The sequence below is a fragment of the Peromyscus californicus genome, unplaced genomic scaffold, assembly GCF_007827085.1.
Source record: "Peromyscus californicus insignis strain IS unplaced genomic scaffold, ASM782708v3 Scaffold_6__1_contigs__length_162567912, whole genome shotgun sequence".
Classification (NCBI taxonomy): Eukaryota; Metazoa; Chordata; class Mammalia; order Rodentia; family Cricetidae; genus Peromyscus; species Peromyscus californicus.
The window spans coordinates 75,204,736-75,220,802 of NW_026294584.1; the positions used below are offsets into that span (position 1 = coordinate 75,204,736).

Genomic DNA, 16,067 nt, shown 5'->3' on the forward strand with positions numbered 1-16,067 from the left:
TTCAAAACCTATACTTGGAGACTTGCTAATGTAGTCAGAAGGATCAAAGGGGAGAATACCCTCTCACTATCCAAGGTCAAGTGAGTCCCAGGAGACTGTGGAGCATCTCTCAAAACGTTGTTATTATAGGGAGTCATCTGTGCTCTTGTTTGGGGAGGCCATGGGGACACCTGGTGAGCTCTAGTCAGTATCCAGTCTACAAAGAGGAAGGTCAATACAGAGGAAAATTTCCATGTTTCCAAGTGAAGCCATGGTCAAGCAAGGCCTTTGAATTACCCTCACATAGATGGAACAATTTATAAAAGGAAGGCCAGAGAGCCAGAGGTTCCTCTCAAGTTCACATGACCCTTGGGACAAGATCTTCAAATGACCACGGCAGGAAAAAACATTAATTTTGGCCACCATCACGGTCTTAAACACCCAACAGGAAAGGATAACCAAAGAATAAAATGACTGTTGTTTTTCTTTAACGGTTTAAGGGATCACACTCCCTAGACATTACGTTTAAAACCATATGAGATCTTGCTTAGACAGCCATTTCTCATTAACGATTTTCTTCTTCATAAGGAAAGTGCTGGCCAGATAACAGGACATCATGACCTTGGCTCAATTTAATGTTGCAGAGTCTTACTGCCACCAAGATCAATGGTCTGCTATCGTTTTAACCTAAAAACTAAACGGTGGTTAAAGTTCTTTCTCCCTGTCTAGAAAGCCATCCAGGAAGTGCCTCACACCGAGTTCATCCACTCCAAAAGCAATGAATGTGCTTGAGAGCGGACCATGGGCCCATTGCTCTCCAGGCCAGCCTCGACAGGACTACTCCTATGCAGGACTTTCCTGGGAATGGTCACTCTCCTCTGGGATATAATGGGGTACCCTCTAGCATTCTTCTCTCCATTCCTTCAGTCTGTTTGTACAAATGGTCCTGAAGATAGAGCTCCAGACATACTGGTCTGCCAGAATTTTACCACAGCCCTCTGGACTGGCCCCAGGAGCCTGCCTTATAAAAATCTCCTCTCTCATGGACCAGCTCCCCACCCCAGACTATTCCCCATGAATAAATGAAACTGCTAGAGTGTTCATTGCCCCTTCCATGGCAGAAGTTGGTCAATCTCTGGGGGTGGGGGCATGAGGGACATAGGTAGATAAGGAAAATGAAGGCAGACTTCCTGATGTAGCTGTTTCTTAGTCCCAGTAAACATCACAAGGTGAAACAGTGGAAAGGTATGGAGGCAGATATCTATCTAAACTTGACAGGGGAGGATCCAGGGGCCCTATAAAGTTTCCAAGGCAGCACCAGTTATTCAACTTCCAGCATTAGGCTTCTCACATCTTGACTATATGAAGTTGTTACTTTTCTCTGAGGCTTGGTCTTCTGTCTTTCCCAGTCTTTGTGGCAGGTAATGCACTGGCAGTCTCCTAGACAACTGCCATCACCCCTGTTTACAACTGAATTTCAGATCCACAAAGTTGTAACTTAAATGTAAATTCTATCTTAAAATTTGACAGCTAGATGCGTGTTTGTTTTCTTGTTCAACAGTATTTAAATTGACTTGACTCTTCTGGTATTGGGAAACACTTCATTACACAAAACAGGTTAGGCTATCTCTAGATGATGTCTTACAAAATATCTAGGCACTCCAACCTAGCAAAATTGACACAGAATTAACTGCAATGCTAGCCTTTGCAAGTGCTCGTCTCCCTGGGCACTGATGCAAGGGTTCCTTTGGAAATTTAGCAGAATCGCTGTACGGAGGTGTAGATACTAGAATGAACAGCAGTGTTTTAAGAAGTACTTCAACCTTGAAAAATCCTTATGGAAAACAGTGATTGTTTTGCTGAAAGGGCTTTGCAGCCATCCCATGACTTTGGTCACAAGATGCCTCAGGCACACCTGGGGCTCTTCTATTATTGTGTATTGCACAGGATAAAGGACTAGAGTCATGTGATGCTCTCCTTCAGTAAGACACGTAAGTTAAGACGAGGGACCTTGGTATGAGAAGATACTTTGTGTAGCAATCAATAAATATGCCTTTGTATGGCTGTTGGTGGGGGTGGGGATGGGGTGGGGGTGGGGGGTTGTTCAGTCCATCAGAAAAGGCTGGACCTTCTTGCTGCTACATAGGCCTTAAAATTTCATCTTGGGAATGCCTTCTTTCTTCAACCGACCCATGCTGTATGGTGCACCCTGACAGGTTCTAACTTATTTAATATTTACCTTACAGTCCTATGAGGCAGTCTCATTACTGTCAAAGGTAGTAGTACTTATTCCTCAGGACTGCTAGCCGTAAATAACAACATGGAGACTCATTATTAATTATGAAAGCTCGGCCTTAGCTTAGACTTGTCCCACTAGCTCTTACAACTTAATTTAACCTATTTATATTAATCTACATTCTGCCACGTGGCGTTACCTCATCTTTGAACTACACATCCTGCTTTGTCCTCCTCCTTTCTTCTTCCCAGAGTTCTCTCTACCTGGAAGTCCCACCTATACCTCCTGCCTAGCTATTGGCTGATCAGCTTTTTATGATACCAACCACAGCAATACATCTTCACACAATGTACAAATATCCCACAACGGTCAACCTCATTTTACTAGACAAAGCACATAGGTTAAGCAAGTTGCCTGAGGCCATACTGCTTATAGATAGTTCATCCTGGAACTTTCAGACTGACTTTTAAATATTGTGCTACTCCCTTCTCAAAAGGATGAAAACTGCACTCATTTGCTCTTTGTATTCTTCTAACATCTTTGTAAACATCCTTGCCCTACCCGTAACATGTGTATCACATGACAACTTTTACACTTTACACAATAGCCCTTGATACAGTCAGCCTTATCCTGCGTTTCCAGATGAGGAGATTTTGACACACTAAGAAGGAAGTATTTGCTGCAGGCCTTCGTGTGGAACAGGGAGGATTTGAATCCTGGCTCGGTCTCTGAAGTTCATTTCTTCTGCCTCTCTGTGCATGGTTATTGATGCCAAATACTGTAAACATTTGGTTCTATAGATCTTGAGTTAGTTTAGCCAAAGTTGGCTTTCTGTTATGTTATGTCCCTCCCATAAAGTAGACCATACAATGAGCATAAGTTTCAGGCCACTTTATGCCTCCAGTAATAATACATAATGCAAAGAATGGAGGGGAGGAGGAGGGAGGAGGGGAAAGAAGGGGAGAGGAAGAGAGGGAGAAAGAGAACTTTGGGGGTCTAATGACCTTTCACAGGGGTCACCTAAGACCCTCGGAAAACACACATTATGGTTCAGTAGCAAAACTAAAATTATGAAGAAGCAACGAAAATATTTTTATGGCTTTTCCCACAATGTGAGAAAGTGTATTAAAGTATATTAGGAAGGTGGAGAAGGAAGTGTATTAAAGGGTCACAGCGTTAGGAAGGTGGAGAACCACTGACGCATTGAGAACAGCTGTCTTCAGTGACAGCAAGGCGATAAAGGCTTACTCTTACTGAAGCACTCAAAGAGGAGAAATAAGCAATTGGGCTCAGCTAGAGCAGAATATAAACCATGCCTGGGAGGTGAGTTTGACCAGATTTGCCTTCTGGCAAACTTCTTCCTTAGAAAAGGAGATACAAATCACAGATGGGTGGCTTTGCAATTGGCTTGTTACACTGGAGTTAGGTAAGGTTACCTTTAGCCTGTTTTGAAGTGACTGATGTAAAAAAGGTTTCTGCCAGGAGGCTGTTTCCCAATGGAGCCCAAGAGAAAGCAGAGTATACTTCGAGCTGAGTGTAGATAAGGGTCATAGAGACCTAAGGTTTGCTTTCTCCTCCATAACTCTCTGATAAGGTTCTTATGTTAGGAAAGGTAAAGTCTCCGTCCAGAAGTTGCAATGATGACTGAAGAATCAGAGCCTGGGTGAGCATTTGCCTACAGAAATTCTCTCCCTCTCCTTTTCATTCTGACAAATACCAAAAACAATCCCCAAGAGAAAAAGGCATCTGCTGAGACCACAGACTGATATTGGCCACATTCATACCTGTTCACACAGCACACAATCATCAACCCTAAAAACAGAACAAGTGACAACTCTCACCAGAGAATCTCTAAAAGAAAAGCCATGCTGTGTAAAGGCTTCAGAATGAGATGGTGTTGCTTCTGCAGTGTTGTATGTAGGCAAGACATCAAGGATGCTCTAGAGAGAACAGCATGGGGTAGCCCTGCACACTGAATATGAGTTCAGGGTCCTCACACTTACCTCTTATAAGAGAGTCTATAACATGGCAGTTGAGAGCACGGCTATGAAGAAACCTTGCCTGTTTAATTTGATCACTTACAAACTGAGTGTCACCGGGCGGTGGTGGCACACACCTTTAATCCCAGCACTTGGGAGGCAGAGCCAGGTGGATCTTTGTGAGTTTGAGGCCAGCCTGGTCTACAGAGTGAGATTCAGGAAAGGCACAAAGCTACACAGAGAGACCCTGTCTTGAAAAACAACAACAACAACAACAAAAAACCAAACTGAGTGTCTCAGGTCACTTTCTGTAGTCACAAATACAAATGATAGTAATTATTTTTCTTTCTGTTTTTTTAGAAAGATTTATTTTATTATTTTTAATTACATCTATGGGTGTGGTCTGTGTGAAGGTATGGGCACTTGAGCTTCTGTCCTTGGAGGCTTTGGGTCCCCTGATGTTGCAGGTCATAAGCTGCCCTAAATGGGAACCAAACCAGGGTATTCTGGAAGAGTAGCATGTGCTCTTAAGTACTGAGCCATCTCCAGTCCACTTTCTGGTTTTTGGTACTAGAGATTGTAATCAAGGCATTGGGCATGGTAGGCACTAACTATAATAGCTCTGAACTGGAAACTACTTCAACATACATCATAAAAAGAAATGCATAAGTTATGATAAAACTGCAAAAATATGAAGAACTGAAACTGTACAGCAACACGGAAAAATCTTACAAACACATTGTTGAACCAGAGAAGACAAACAAAAAGAGAATGTATAGGTTATGGCTTAATACTTACATAGCAAGTATAGAAACAAAATTAATCTACTATGTTAAATGTCAGCATATAAAAGTCAGCACAGAGGCTGCCCCTGGAAAGAAGCAGTAACTACATAGCAGAATGGGGGTTCCTAGGTGTTCAGGTGTTCATAACATTGTTTCTTGATCTGGTGCTACCTACAAAGACAAACTGAATGTTGTGAGGATCGCTTGAGCCACATCCAATATACACACTTTTTCTGTATGTATGCTAGATCCAGGAACAATTTCAAGAGTTTTATGAAAACTGACTCTCTACCCAACATAATCCTCAAGTCATCATAAGAGTTTGTGAGTCATCAGCATGAACATCACTGTCTAAATAGATCAATATTAAATGCACCGGATCTCCAGATGCTCTTGGACCTAGTCGACACAACCTAATCATTAACTTTAAGAATATTTTTAATTAATTTTTTTCTCATGCAGTATATTTTGAGCATATTCTTTCTCCTCCTACAATTCCTCTCAGATCCTCCCCACTTCCCTGCCCACCCAACTTCATCTCTCTCTCCCAAGCAAGCAAAAAATCAAAACAAAAAGAACACAATTAAGACTAAAAAATACCAGAACAAAATGTGCACACACAAAAAACATGGAGTCTGTTTTGTGTTGGCCAATACTCCTGGGCATGGGACCTGCCCTGGAGTGTAGAGGTATCTGCTACTGCCTTCTTGTTAGAACCATGAATACTAGTTCCAGCGGGACTCAGCGCCCACTGTTCTCGATCCTCACCTTAGCTGTTCCCTCTCTTGGCGTGATTTATTTTTCACTCGTTTGTTTATTTGTGGGCTTGCTTCCACTTCTTCCTTACTAAGCCTAGAAGATTCTAAGGACAGTTTTCTGACTACCTGAGTCAGTTTAGACCTTCTGATCCCAGGCAATGCTTCCCTCACAAAGATGGAAATCCTTATGGCATGCAGGACCGTTGCAAACCATCCCAAGATGCCTGTTAGTGCAGCCCGTAGAACACTGCTCTGTGATTTGTCAAAGAGCGAGCAAGACAAATGGAAGACGTACAAGGGCTATACACAAGCAAGGCGTGGCTGTCCTGCTCTCGATTTCCTTGGTTCACAGCCAAGATACCTCTGGCCGAAGCAACACTCCTTCTTCCCGTGGTTGGCAAACAGCAAGGTCCCTGGCACCTCTGATCCGAGGCCACCTCGGGAGGGCGGGGCGCCATGTCGAGCCCCTACTGGCTCAATCTACCGTCGCTCTGCTACGCTCAGTTGGCAGTCTGAGAGGTCAAATTGCCCGTGCAGGAGGCTCGTTCTCATCTAGATCTATGATTGGCTGAGACTGAGGGCAGGCAGAGAGCCTTGCAGAGCACCAACTGGTCGGAGTTGCCATCAATCATCAGGAGCAAACTCCTCCCGGTCTCCATTTGGCCAGCAGCGAAAAAAAATTTCAAGCATTTCCAGAGAGGAGATTGTGGCTTCCCTAATTGCTTGCCCTGGAGATCGGAATCAACAAGAGAAGTCAGTCTTATATATCAGCCAAGAAAGCCTTCCCTTTCCTCTCATTAGCCAATTAAGAAATTTACAGACACATAGCCATCTCGAGGTAAGAGCCTGAAGAGTTCAATTCGCTCATTCCCCTAGGTTGTTGACGAGAATCTATTGGCGGTCCTCGGAATGGAGCGTTAAGGGAGGACCAGGAAGGCGGAGAAATATGGGATGGGTTCCCGCAGCTTCCACCGTCTGAGGCCGAGCCCTACGCGCATCTCCCCGGGCTCTGTGTGCGAGGTGGAGAGCAGCTGTTCCCGCCGAGGCCCACGGCGGCTGCGCCCGGGCGGATGCAACCGCGGTCGGCCTTGAACTTGACCTCAGGCTGGAAGTGAGAGGCGCCGGAGCGGGGCTAGTAGGATGGGCAGGGCCGGTGGGAGGGACAGAGAATGTGGGGGAAACAGAAGGCGCCCTGGATTCCCCGCAGCGAGGCCCCCCAGGTGCGCGCCAGCCGGAGAGAGCAGGCATGGCCACTGTGAGACCTGTTCCCCGGTCTGAAGACCCGGGGGGTGCCCCGAGATCTGCTGGGCTGCGCTAGCCGGAGGATGTTGTCCTGCAGCGGTCCGGCTTCGGTCAAGGCCAGCGAACTAGCTCAGGACGGTGTCCAGCGGGGCTTGTAAGGAAATGGGTGTAGAGAAGGATCGCGGAGCCCTAGTGGTTTGGATCTGCGGGCTTGTGTTGTGCTTTGCTAGGAGAGCTCTGTGTCTTAAAGCTAGGTGGCTCGGGGTGCCTGTTTCCGCAGCCGCTTTCTGTAGATGAGCTAATTCACCCGGAGGAGACAAAGATGAGGCTCTGGGTAGAAACAGCTAGGACATTTGAGTCTCAGAAGCTCCGCTGGTGTTTTCGTTGTAGGAGTCAGAGGAATAGTAACAGCGAAGCTCTCCACCCCCAGCCCAGGTGCCCCCAGATAGGGAGAGCAAATGTGGCCTCTAAAGGACCTGTACCCCAGGAAGAAAACAGTTGGGGCCGCCCGAGATCTGCTGGGCTGCGCGGAAGGGAAGGTGTTGCCCTGCGAGTGTGTGTTGTAGCTTGTAGAAATTGGAAACCAGAGCACCACTGTATGACAAATGTCACTGGATACGGAAGCTTTGGATAATGAGTTCTTGTTAATAACTGTTTTTCTTGCAACCCGAGTCTCTTTTTCCTTGACAACGTCAGAACCCCTTTCACAAAATTGAGTAATAAGTACTTTTCATTACTAGTCTCAGTTCACATGTCTAAACCGAAGCTCACATACACCCAAAGCTCACTGAGGGTTTTGTTGTTTTCTTTCCTCCTGTAAACTAATACATTTTCTTTCCTCCTAAAAGGAGGTAAAGTCATTGAGTGCAGATTTCCTAGAATACATTTCAGAGGTTTTCAGATGATTTTAGTTGTTTCCCGGGGTGTAGGGGGTTTTCCTTGGCGATGATGGTAAAGAAATTTGGAGTTTAAGAATATTAAGCCGGGCGGTGGTGGCGCACGCCTTTAATCCCAGCACTCGGGAGGCAGAGCCAGGCGGATCTCTGTGAGTTCGAGGCCAGCCTGGGCTACCAAGTGAGTCCCAGGAAAGGCACAAAGCTACACAGAGAAACCCTGTCTCGAAAAACCAAAAAAAAAAAAAAAAAAAAGAATATTAAAAATCGGGCTGGTGATGTCGCTAGGCCTTGACCGGTAAAGTTGCCTGCTGCCAAGCCGGCCCCTTGAGTTCCAGCACCAGAGAAGGTGCACCACCTACAAGGTGTCCTCTGACCTCTGCCAGCTTGCACTGGCTGCATCCCTTTACACACAAGTAAATAAATAAAGTGAAAACATAGTAAAAAGTTTGTGTTTCCATTATGGGAAGATACCAAAGTGCCACTTTATAGTCACCTGACGGTTCCTGGAGAGAGGAACATCTAAGCCTTATCAGTACTGCTGATTGCCAGCACTCCCAATTCTGCCAGATGCTTGCTTGAAGTGGTAGAAGTGAATTTCCCCTTTGAACTGTTTTTGACGTTCCACAGCAGTGGAACTCAAATTCCCAGTGCCAAAACCTGCTATAGAGATAGTGCCTCGTTTTTCCAAAAATAAAATGGAACAGCTCTGGGAGTTAAACTGCTGGGTGAGAATAAACTGCTGGGTGAGAACTATGAAGAGTAGAACTGGTGCAGCTGTCTTGCAGCTGTGTCTGTGGGTCCTTGGGCTACACAATCAAGGGGTGGTTTAAAAAGTTTACAAGGTGGGTGTATTTTTCAATCCTGATGTTTTTGTGGTTGGGATGGGGTCTCAAGTCTCCTCAGACCGGCCTTTAACTCCTGGTTCCTCCTGCCTCTACCCCCTAAGTGTTGAGATTCTAGAGGTGGACCACCCCACAAAGCTCCTTTCTTGCCTTGATTGCTGCTCTGTAGAAGCGAGTTTCACCAGTGCCGTCTTGAAGCGATTCTGTGCCTATGACATCTCACTTCAGCTGAGATTCCTGCCAGATGGAATTACTCATGTGGGGATAACTTTGTTCTAGCATCGTAGTTTTATTTCTTCCCTCCTTTCTTCCTGGTCCATGTTATGTATCAGGTTGAAGAGGAAGGTAGGGAGAACCGCTTGGTCACACAAATCACTGTGGAAATGGTGGAAAGGCATATTTTCAGATGTTTATTTATAATAGCCAGAATAGTAAGGTGTTTTTCATTTTGTGCATGCACACATATAGTTTTAAAGACTGAAGTGATTAAATTGTGATATATACATTTTTGTTTTGACTGGGAAATAAAGAATTTGAAATATTAAGTTCAGGCAAGAGTCTTTTTTTCCCTTTTATGTACAATTACCAATACATTTTAGATTGTTATGTTATATATCTAGGATTCCAAGAAAATTGTTTATTTTTGTTTTCTTCCTTACCATAGTTTAAAGTTTCTTTATTGTTAGTAGGAATATGTCATATGCATTTGTGATATGCTTTGTATTCCTTTTACTTTTCTGGGATATTTTTGTGTAGTGAAAGCAATAAAGGGTGATTTCACTTTGAAAGATTAAATATAATTGTTTAAATGGTTTACTAACATTGGTTAGCTTAGGTATCTAATCTGCAGATTTACGTATTTCGCCCTGATTAATAACAACATGCTAAGTAACTGCTTCTTAGTGGACCAACTGATAAGCTTATCCCAGCTCACTGTTGCTGGCTGGTCTGACAAACCGAGAGAAAGCTTAGGCGTTTGTCAGGTTGTTTAAAGGAACCGTTTGTTGTTGTTGTTTTGTGTTTGTTTGTAATTTGCTGTTGTTTTACGTGTTCGTTGTCCTTCACACTTCCATTTCACTCCTCTCATCGGCTCTTCAGTTCGTGGTCGTTTCTGCAGGCATTCCAAGATCTCTGGGGCTGATGATGGTTTTTTCCAAACTTGAAGCAGGGGATGTCCTTCTGGATGTACAGAGCTTTGTTTGGTTCGGGATGAGGATGTTTGTTTTGTCTTCGTTTGGGGGCTCGTTAGATTTTGAATTGAGGGTCTTATGCATGCTAAGCACTGGGCTGCACCATTAAGCGACACCTCTGGGTCGTGCGCAGGTTTAACTGAGAGTTGTCATGTAGCTTGGGAACACAAGTTGCCTTTGAATACTTTTCTTGAGGCTCTAAAAGGGATCTCTGTGGTTTAGTTTTGGTGTGGCTGGCAAAGGAGACGGAACCACTTAAGTCTGTTTGCCTAGGTGGTGCTGACCTAGTTCTGTAGCTGCTCACTCTGATTCTCGGCCAGCAAAATGCTCTCCAGCAGGTTTTTCTCTGTAGCTGCTCTGCTGATTCTCTGAAGTGTTGATAATATGATGGAAGGTCAAATTGATGGTAAATATTAGATTATATAGGCTCAAAGGAACTGTCCACTTTTACTTTATTATTCAGTAATATATCTTGTGAATATTTGTTCTTTGATGAGAACGTAGCTGTGTTTATCATTTGATTTTTTTTTTTTGAGAGTTAGAGAGAAGCATACAGGGGGAGTGGGCAAGAGAATCCTAGAAGAGCTGTTTGAAAACTTGAGTCATTTGTCTGCTGTCCCGTAACTTTAAAGTGGATGCTTACCGGCTAAGTAAGTGTACGTGAACTAAAGTCACCTAAACAAACTCTTTTGAGTCTTTTGCCCTCCCTTTGCTGACCGACCACTAACTCGTATCTCATGGCCTCTGAAAACATCCTCACAGAGACACTCAAGAGTATGTACTATCAGTTTTCTGTGTATCTCAAAATTTGGTCAAAATATTTTTATTCCTTTTTTTTTTAAAAGAATTTCAGACAGTGTATTTTGATTACACCCCTGCACACTCTTCCTCCTAACTCCTCTAAAACCTACTCGCCATCCCCACTTTCACCTTATGTCTTTTTTTCCCCCTTGACCAGTGTTTCCAACTTATATCGCCCATCTATTCATGGATGTGGGGCCTTCCTGAACATAGATAACCGACCAGTTTCTACACCTCTAAAGAAAAACAGGCTGTCCTTCTCCCAGAACCCATCAGCTGTCCATAGCACCTCAGGGGTGAGTTGCGGGAGTACCCCTAAGCCCTTCCATCCTGGAATAGTGTTGGCTGGTTTGGTCTTGCGCAGGCCCCCACAGCTGTTGCGAGTTCGAGAGTGCAGTAGTGGTGTCAAGCTGAGAAGACAGTTTCCTGCCACTCCTCCCTGGCTGCGGCCTCTTACATCTTTCTGCTCCATCTTCTTAGATGGCCCCTTGAGCCTTGAGGGGAGAGGTGTAGTATAATGTCGCATTTTTGTCCGAGTACTCCACAAACACCTATTCTCCTCATTTTGGTCAGTTTTGAGTTTCTGCATTAATCACAGTCCATGCGCAAAGCAACATCGATGAGGTCTGAAAGCTGCACTAATCTGTGGGTATAGAGATAGGAATTTACAAGGCAGTCTCTGTAGACAAAGTGTGTGGTGGGTGGATTCAGCAACGGGGTCTTACCATATAGTTCTAGTGGACAAGCAAGAACAATCACAGTAGCCTGTATTGTTTAAAGAGTTTCTGGTACACCCCTTATCGACAGCTGGGGGAAAGGTACTCTACACCGGGAAGTGGACTTTTTATTTGACTTACCTATAGCTTCCAGAAGGAGCATCATCTCCTGTATATGGTTTCTCTCTCCCTCTCCCCCTGATCCTCAGAGGATATTATATGTGTATGTATTAGGCAACTTACATGGCTTTTTCAAACATCCTTAGTGTTAATTATATCCCTCTCCCTACCCCTAGCTCCCGTCCTCATCATGATTTCTAAAGGAGTTTGTTCATATCGCATTCTCTCTTTGACTGTTTTACTTGCTGAACAGAATAATGGCCCTCCCCACCCTTAGCTAAATTGAATTCCCTAAAATTCTTCTGAAAGTTATTGTTTAAAATTTGTAAGGCATTCCTGTGTATATGGACTCCAAATGGCTTTATTTTGTGAATGTTTATGCATTTTGAAGAGATTAATTGATACAGATTTATCTACAGGCCCTGAAGAGATAGATTTTTTTTAAACTCATTTTTTATTGTGAAATAATTTTGATTGTTTATTTGAAACAGCGTTTCACTGTGTTTCCTAGACTAATCTGAACTGGATGAAAATTACTTCATCGTCCTCAGTGGCTAGGACTACAGACACAAGCCGCTACAGACACAATCCTGGCTTATGTAGTTGCGAATAATATAATACCTTCTTCCAGCACTGTCAAATCTTAGCATCATGAATTAGTTTTTCATTTGTAAAGTAACAGAGCAAAGTGCTATGCAACTGAGTGTCTGCTTAGAACTTGGTATGCATGGTAAACTGTTGGAAACACAGCCCCAACTACAGGGCAATGAGAACTCCCTGATAATTCCTGTTCATGCCAAGAAAGGTTTTAGGATTCAGTTTAAGTAGGAATGCAGAATAATGGTTTCAAGAAATGCAGCCTTTGCCTAAGTGTGGTAGCATACACCTTTAATCACAGCATCAGGAGGCAGAGGAAGGTGAACCCTGTAAGTTCAAGGCCAGCCTGGTATACATAGTGAATTCCAGGCCAGCTAGGGCTGCATAGTGAGTCCTTGTTTAGAAGAAAAAGAGGCAGAGTCTTCTTGTCTTGGGTATTGATGAGCTGTTGGCAGTGGAGGAAAGGAGAGCTACATTATTAATGTAAATGTATGGATCATGTGGCCATAATCTGGGCTGCTTGTCTATAACACGTGCCCAGTTCCTCACTTATCCTCTTCATGAACATCTACCACAGAAACACCGTTGGAACTGGCCTATTTTGCTAGAGGGTGTTTACATGAACCAATTTACATTAACCATTCTAATGTAAAAAGCAAAGTTTAGTAGTTAATAGATTGTAAGACTCAGATTTGACTTCCATATCACACCCCCTCTCCAAGGTTCAGGGACCATGTCAGAAGAGGAAGTGGGAAGATCGTAAGAGCCAGATGCCACTGTTGGGGACAAGGGGCCAGAGTGGAATAGTGTTGTCTGTATATGACAGGTCTGCTGAACCCAGGAACTCAGAACAGCTGCAGTCGCCTGCACAAGAGCCAGTCAACATTCTAGTATGGAGTGGGAAGGGGTGCATGAATCCCCAGCTGAGGAACTATGGACAATAGATGGCCTCTGGGAAAGGGATAGTCAGTTGAAGAGTGTGGCTCCTGGTAGGTCAGCTGTGCACCAGCCAATGGTCCCACACCCAGGAGTAGTTAGGCAGCTCAATTTGGAGTTGATGGGTTATTTTTTAAACAGGACACGAAGTGTGGGGGTAGGAAGTAGGGTGGACTTTGGAGGTATTCATTGGTAGGAAGAGTTGGGGTGACTATCACAAAAATACACTGTATGAAATTCTTAAAGAATGGATAGAAATATTAAATAAAAAGGAAACTCTGATCCAAAATTGTGTCTTTGTTAAAGCTTGGCTACTCTTTGAGTACAGAATTATTGTACATATTCTAGTAGCCAACTGTTTTTTCCTATTTCTATCCTTAGGAGAGGTTGTTGATATTGTTGACATTTACATTATCTTGTCTTCAGAACAACTGAGTTTGTGAAGAAAGGATATTTACTTACAAAATGTGGCCTGATGACCAGCATATGTGTAACCACAGCTGAGTAAAAGTATACAGTGTGGCCTTACTTCATACCAGCTGAATCAATATGTCAATTTTAACAAGGATCCTAAGTGACGTCAGGTTAAATCGGAGGCAGATACATGTGTTGTTGGTAGATGCATATTGTCAAATGTTTATAGAATTCAAACACCATGAAGGCGGTAGATAAATTTTTGATCCAGCATTCTCAAGAATAGGATGTAGGGTTCCCAACACACACACACACACACACACACACACACACACACACACACACACACACACACACAATGTCATACTCTTTATGGCTTTTGTTTCTGGCATCTGATGATATATTAGCAGTGTTTTGAATTACTGACTGTGACTTTGTCTTTGTCCCCCACCCCTAGGTGCATCAGTTTTCTTCAAGAAATTCAGCTGTTGCTCTGTTTGTCTTTCCCTGTGACTGAGGCCTTGGAGTTGCATTATGTTATCAGCGGCCTTAGTTACTTTGGTGAGAAGTGGAGGGAGCCAGGTGAAGAAGAGAGTGTTGTTAAGCTCTGTTCTTCTGCAGGACAACAGGCAGGTGATTCCTGCCTGCTACAGCTCCACTTCGGAGCCCAGGTGTTCTCGGTTTGACCCAGACGGAAGTGGGCAGCCAGCCACTTGGGACAATTTTGGGATCTGGGACAACCGCATTGACGAGCCAATTTTGCTGCCGCCTAGCATCAAGTATGGCAAGCCAATTCCCAAAATTAGCCTGGAGAATGTGGGCTGCGCCTCCCTCATTGGCAAACGGAAAGAAAATGAAGATCGATTTGGGTTCGCACAGCTGACCGAAGAGGTGCTGTACTTTGCAGTGTACGACGGGCACGGGGGACCTGCAGCTGCTGACTTCTGTCACACGCACATGGAAAAATGTGTTATGTATGTATCACCACCCTGGTTTTGCAGTTCTCCTAGGCATTCTCTTGACATATTCTCCCTTTGGCTGTGGACCAAATTACTGGAGTGGTCACATGCCACTCCATCAGTGAGCATGTCAATGTGACATTTATAATTGGAGATTATCTCCCTTTCAGAGATGTGTTTCAGAATCTACCTCCCTAGATGACCATTTCAAGTAAATTAAAAAGTACAAAGATAACTTGTAAGAAATTTACTCGTGTGTGTGTGTGTGTGTGTGTGTGTGTGTGTGTGTGTGTGTGTGTGTTGTGTGCATGCATATGTGTATGTACTCATCTGTGTGTGGAGGCCAGAGGTCAACATTAGTGTCTTTCTATACCATTCTCCACCTTACATTTTGAGATAGAATCTCTTACTGAACCTGGAGCTCACACAGTTTTGGCTAGACTGGCTGGCCCGTGAGCCCTCGGGGTTCAGTGTAAAGCCGTATGTTGTCTTTATATGGGGCCTAGGGATTTGAACACAGGTCTTCATGTTTGTACAATAAACACTTGGCCCTTGGAGCCATACCTCTGTGGTCCTGAGGAAGTATTTATTCCTGTCAGCACAGGGAGGTTGACTTATTGTCTTAGTTACTTTTCTGTGAAGACACATAGTGACCAAGGCAACTTATAAAAGAAAGTTTACTGAGGGCTTGCTTACAGTTTCAGAAAGTTGGAGTCCATGACCATCATGGTGAGGAGCATGGCAACAGGTAGACAGGCATGGCGCTGGAGCAGTAGCTGAGAGCTTATATCCTTATCCACAGACAGGAGCAGAGAGAGGGAGCGAGGGAGAGAGAGAGAGCCAGCTGGCTAACTGGGAATGGTGTGTGTTTTTGAAACCTCAAAGCCCACTCCAGTGACACACCTCCTAATCCTTTCCAAACAGTTCCACCAGCTGGGAAGCAGGCATTTCAACACATGAGCCCGTGGGAGCCGTTCTCATTCAAACCACCACGCTTACTATGTTTTTGAGAATCATACTGTTTCTAGAACTAAAGGAAGGAGACGGTGTTTAAGTTATGGCCATGGGCTCTTGTTTTACCTTCCAGAGTATAGTTAAAGGTAGTTGTCGGTCTGTCCGTTGATTTTTGCATGATTTGCTTCACTCTACAAACTCAGTGATTTAAGTCGATGTGAAGGACCTCGTAACTAGTCAGGGTTGCACTACTGAGAACAGGACTTGGGGATTGTGAGATGGCTCAAAGGCTAAGGTGCTGAAGCTTTCTGTCTCTCTGTTTCTGTCTCTCTTTCTCTCTTTTCCATGTGAGGCAAAGGCCCCGCCACTTAACCATATCTTCAGACAGCCTTGTTTCTTTTTCCTAGATAGACTGATATATCCTAGACTGGGCTAGAACCAACTATAAAAAACAAGGATGACCTTGAACTCCTGGCCCTCCTGCCCTCACCTCTTAAGTCTTAGTCTTGCAGGCAGACTACCAGCACCACTTCCTCAGACTTACATTTTCATGCCTTTCAAAAGTCTCAGGTTTGATGTAGCTCAGTTAGTCCTAGCTTGCAGGAAGCCCCAAGTTACATCTCCAGCACCGCATACCCGGGACGTGATGGCATGATCCTCAGC

General features: G+C 44.2%; 1 protein-coding gene across 3 annotated transcripts in view; it reads left to right on the top strand.

The window, feature by feature from the left end:
• Window positions 1–16,067, top strand: part of Ppm1k (protein phosphatase, Mg2+/Mn2+ dependent 1K) — a 63,012-nt gene that overhangs the window by 31,443 nt on the left and 15,502 nt on the right. The window contains exons 1-3 of one of the 3 annotated variants that reach the window (XM_052719676.1): window positions 6,384–6,575; window positions 10,866–11,004; window positions 13,949–14,465. In XM_052719676.1, the coding sequence (XP_052575636.1) occupies window positions 14,026–14,465 (440 nt within the window). In that variant the 5' untranslated portion in view covers window positions 6,384–6,575; window positions 10,866–11,004; window positions 13,949–14,025. Of the gene's footprint in view, window positions 1–6,383; window positions 6,576–10,865; window positions 11,005–13,948; window positions 14,466–16,067 lie in introns of those variants that run through there. The other 2 variants (XM_052719675.1, XM_052719677.1) reach the window with 2 other exon arrangements.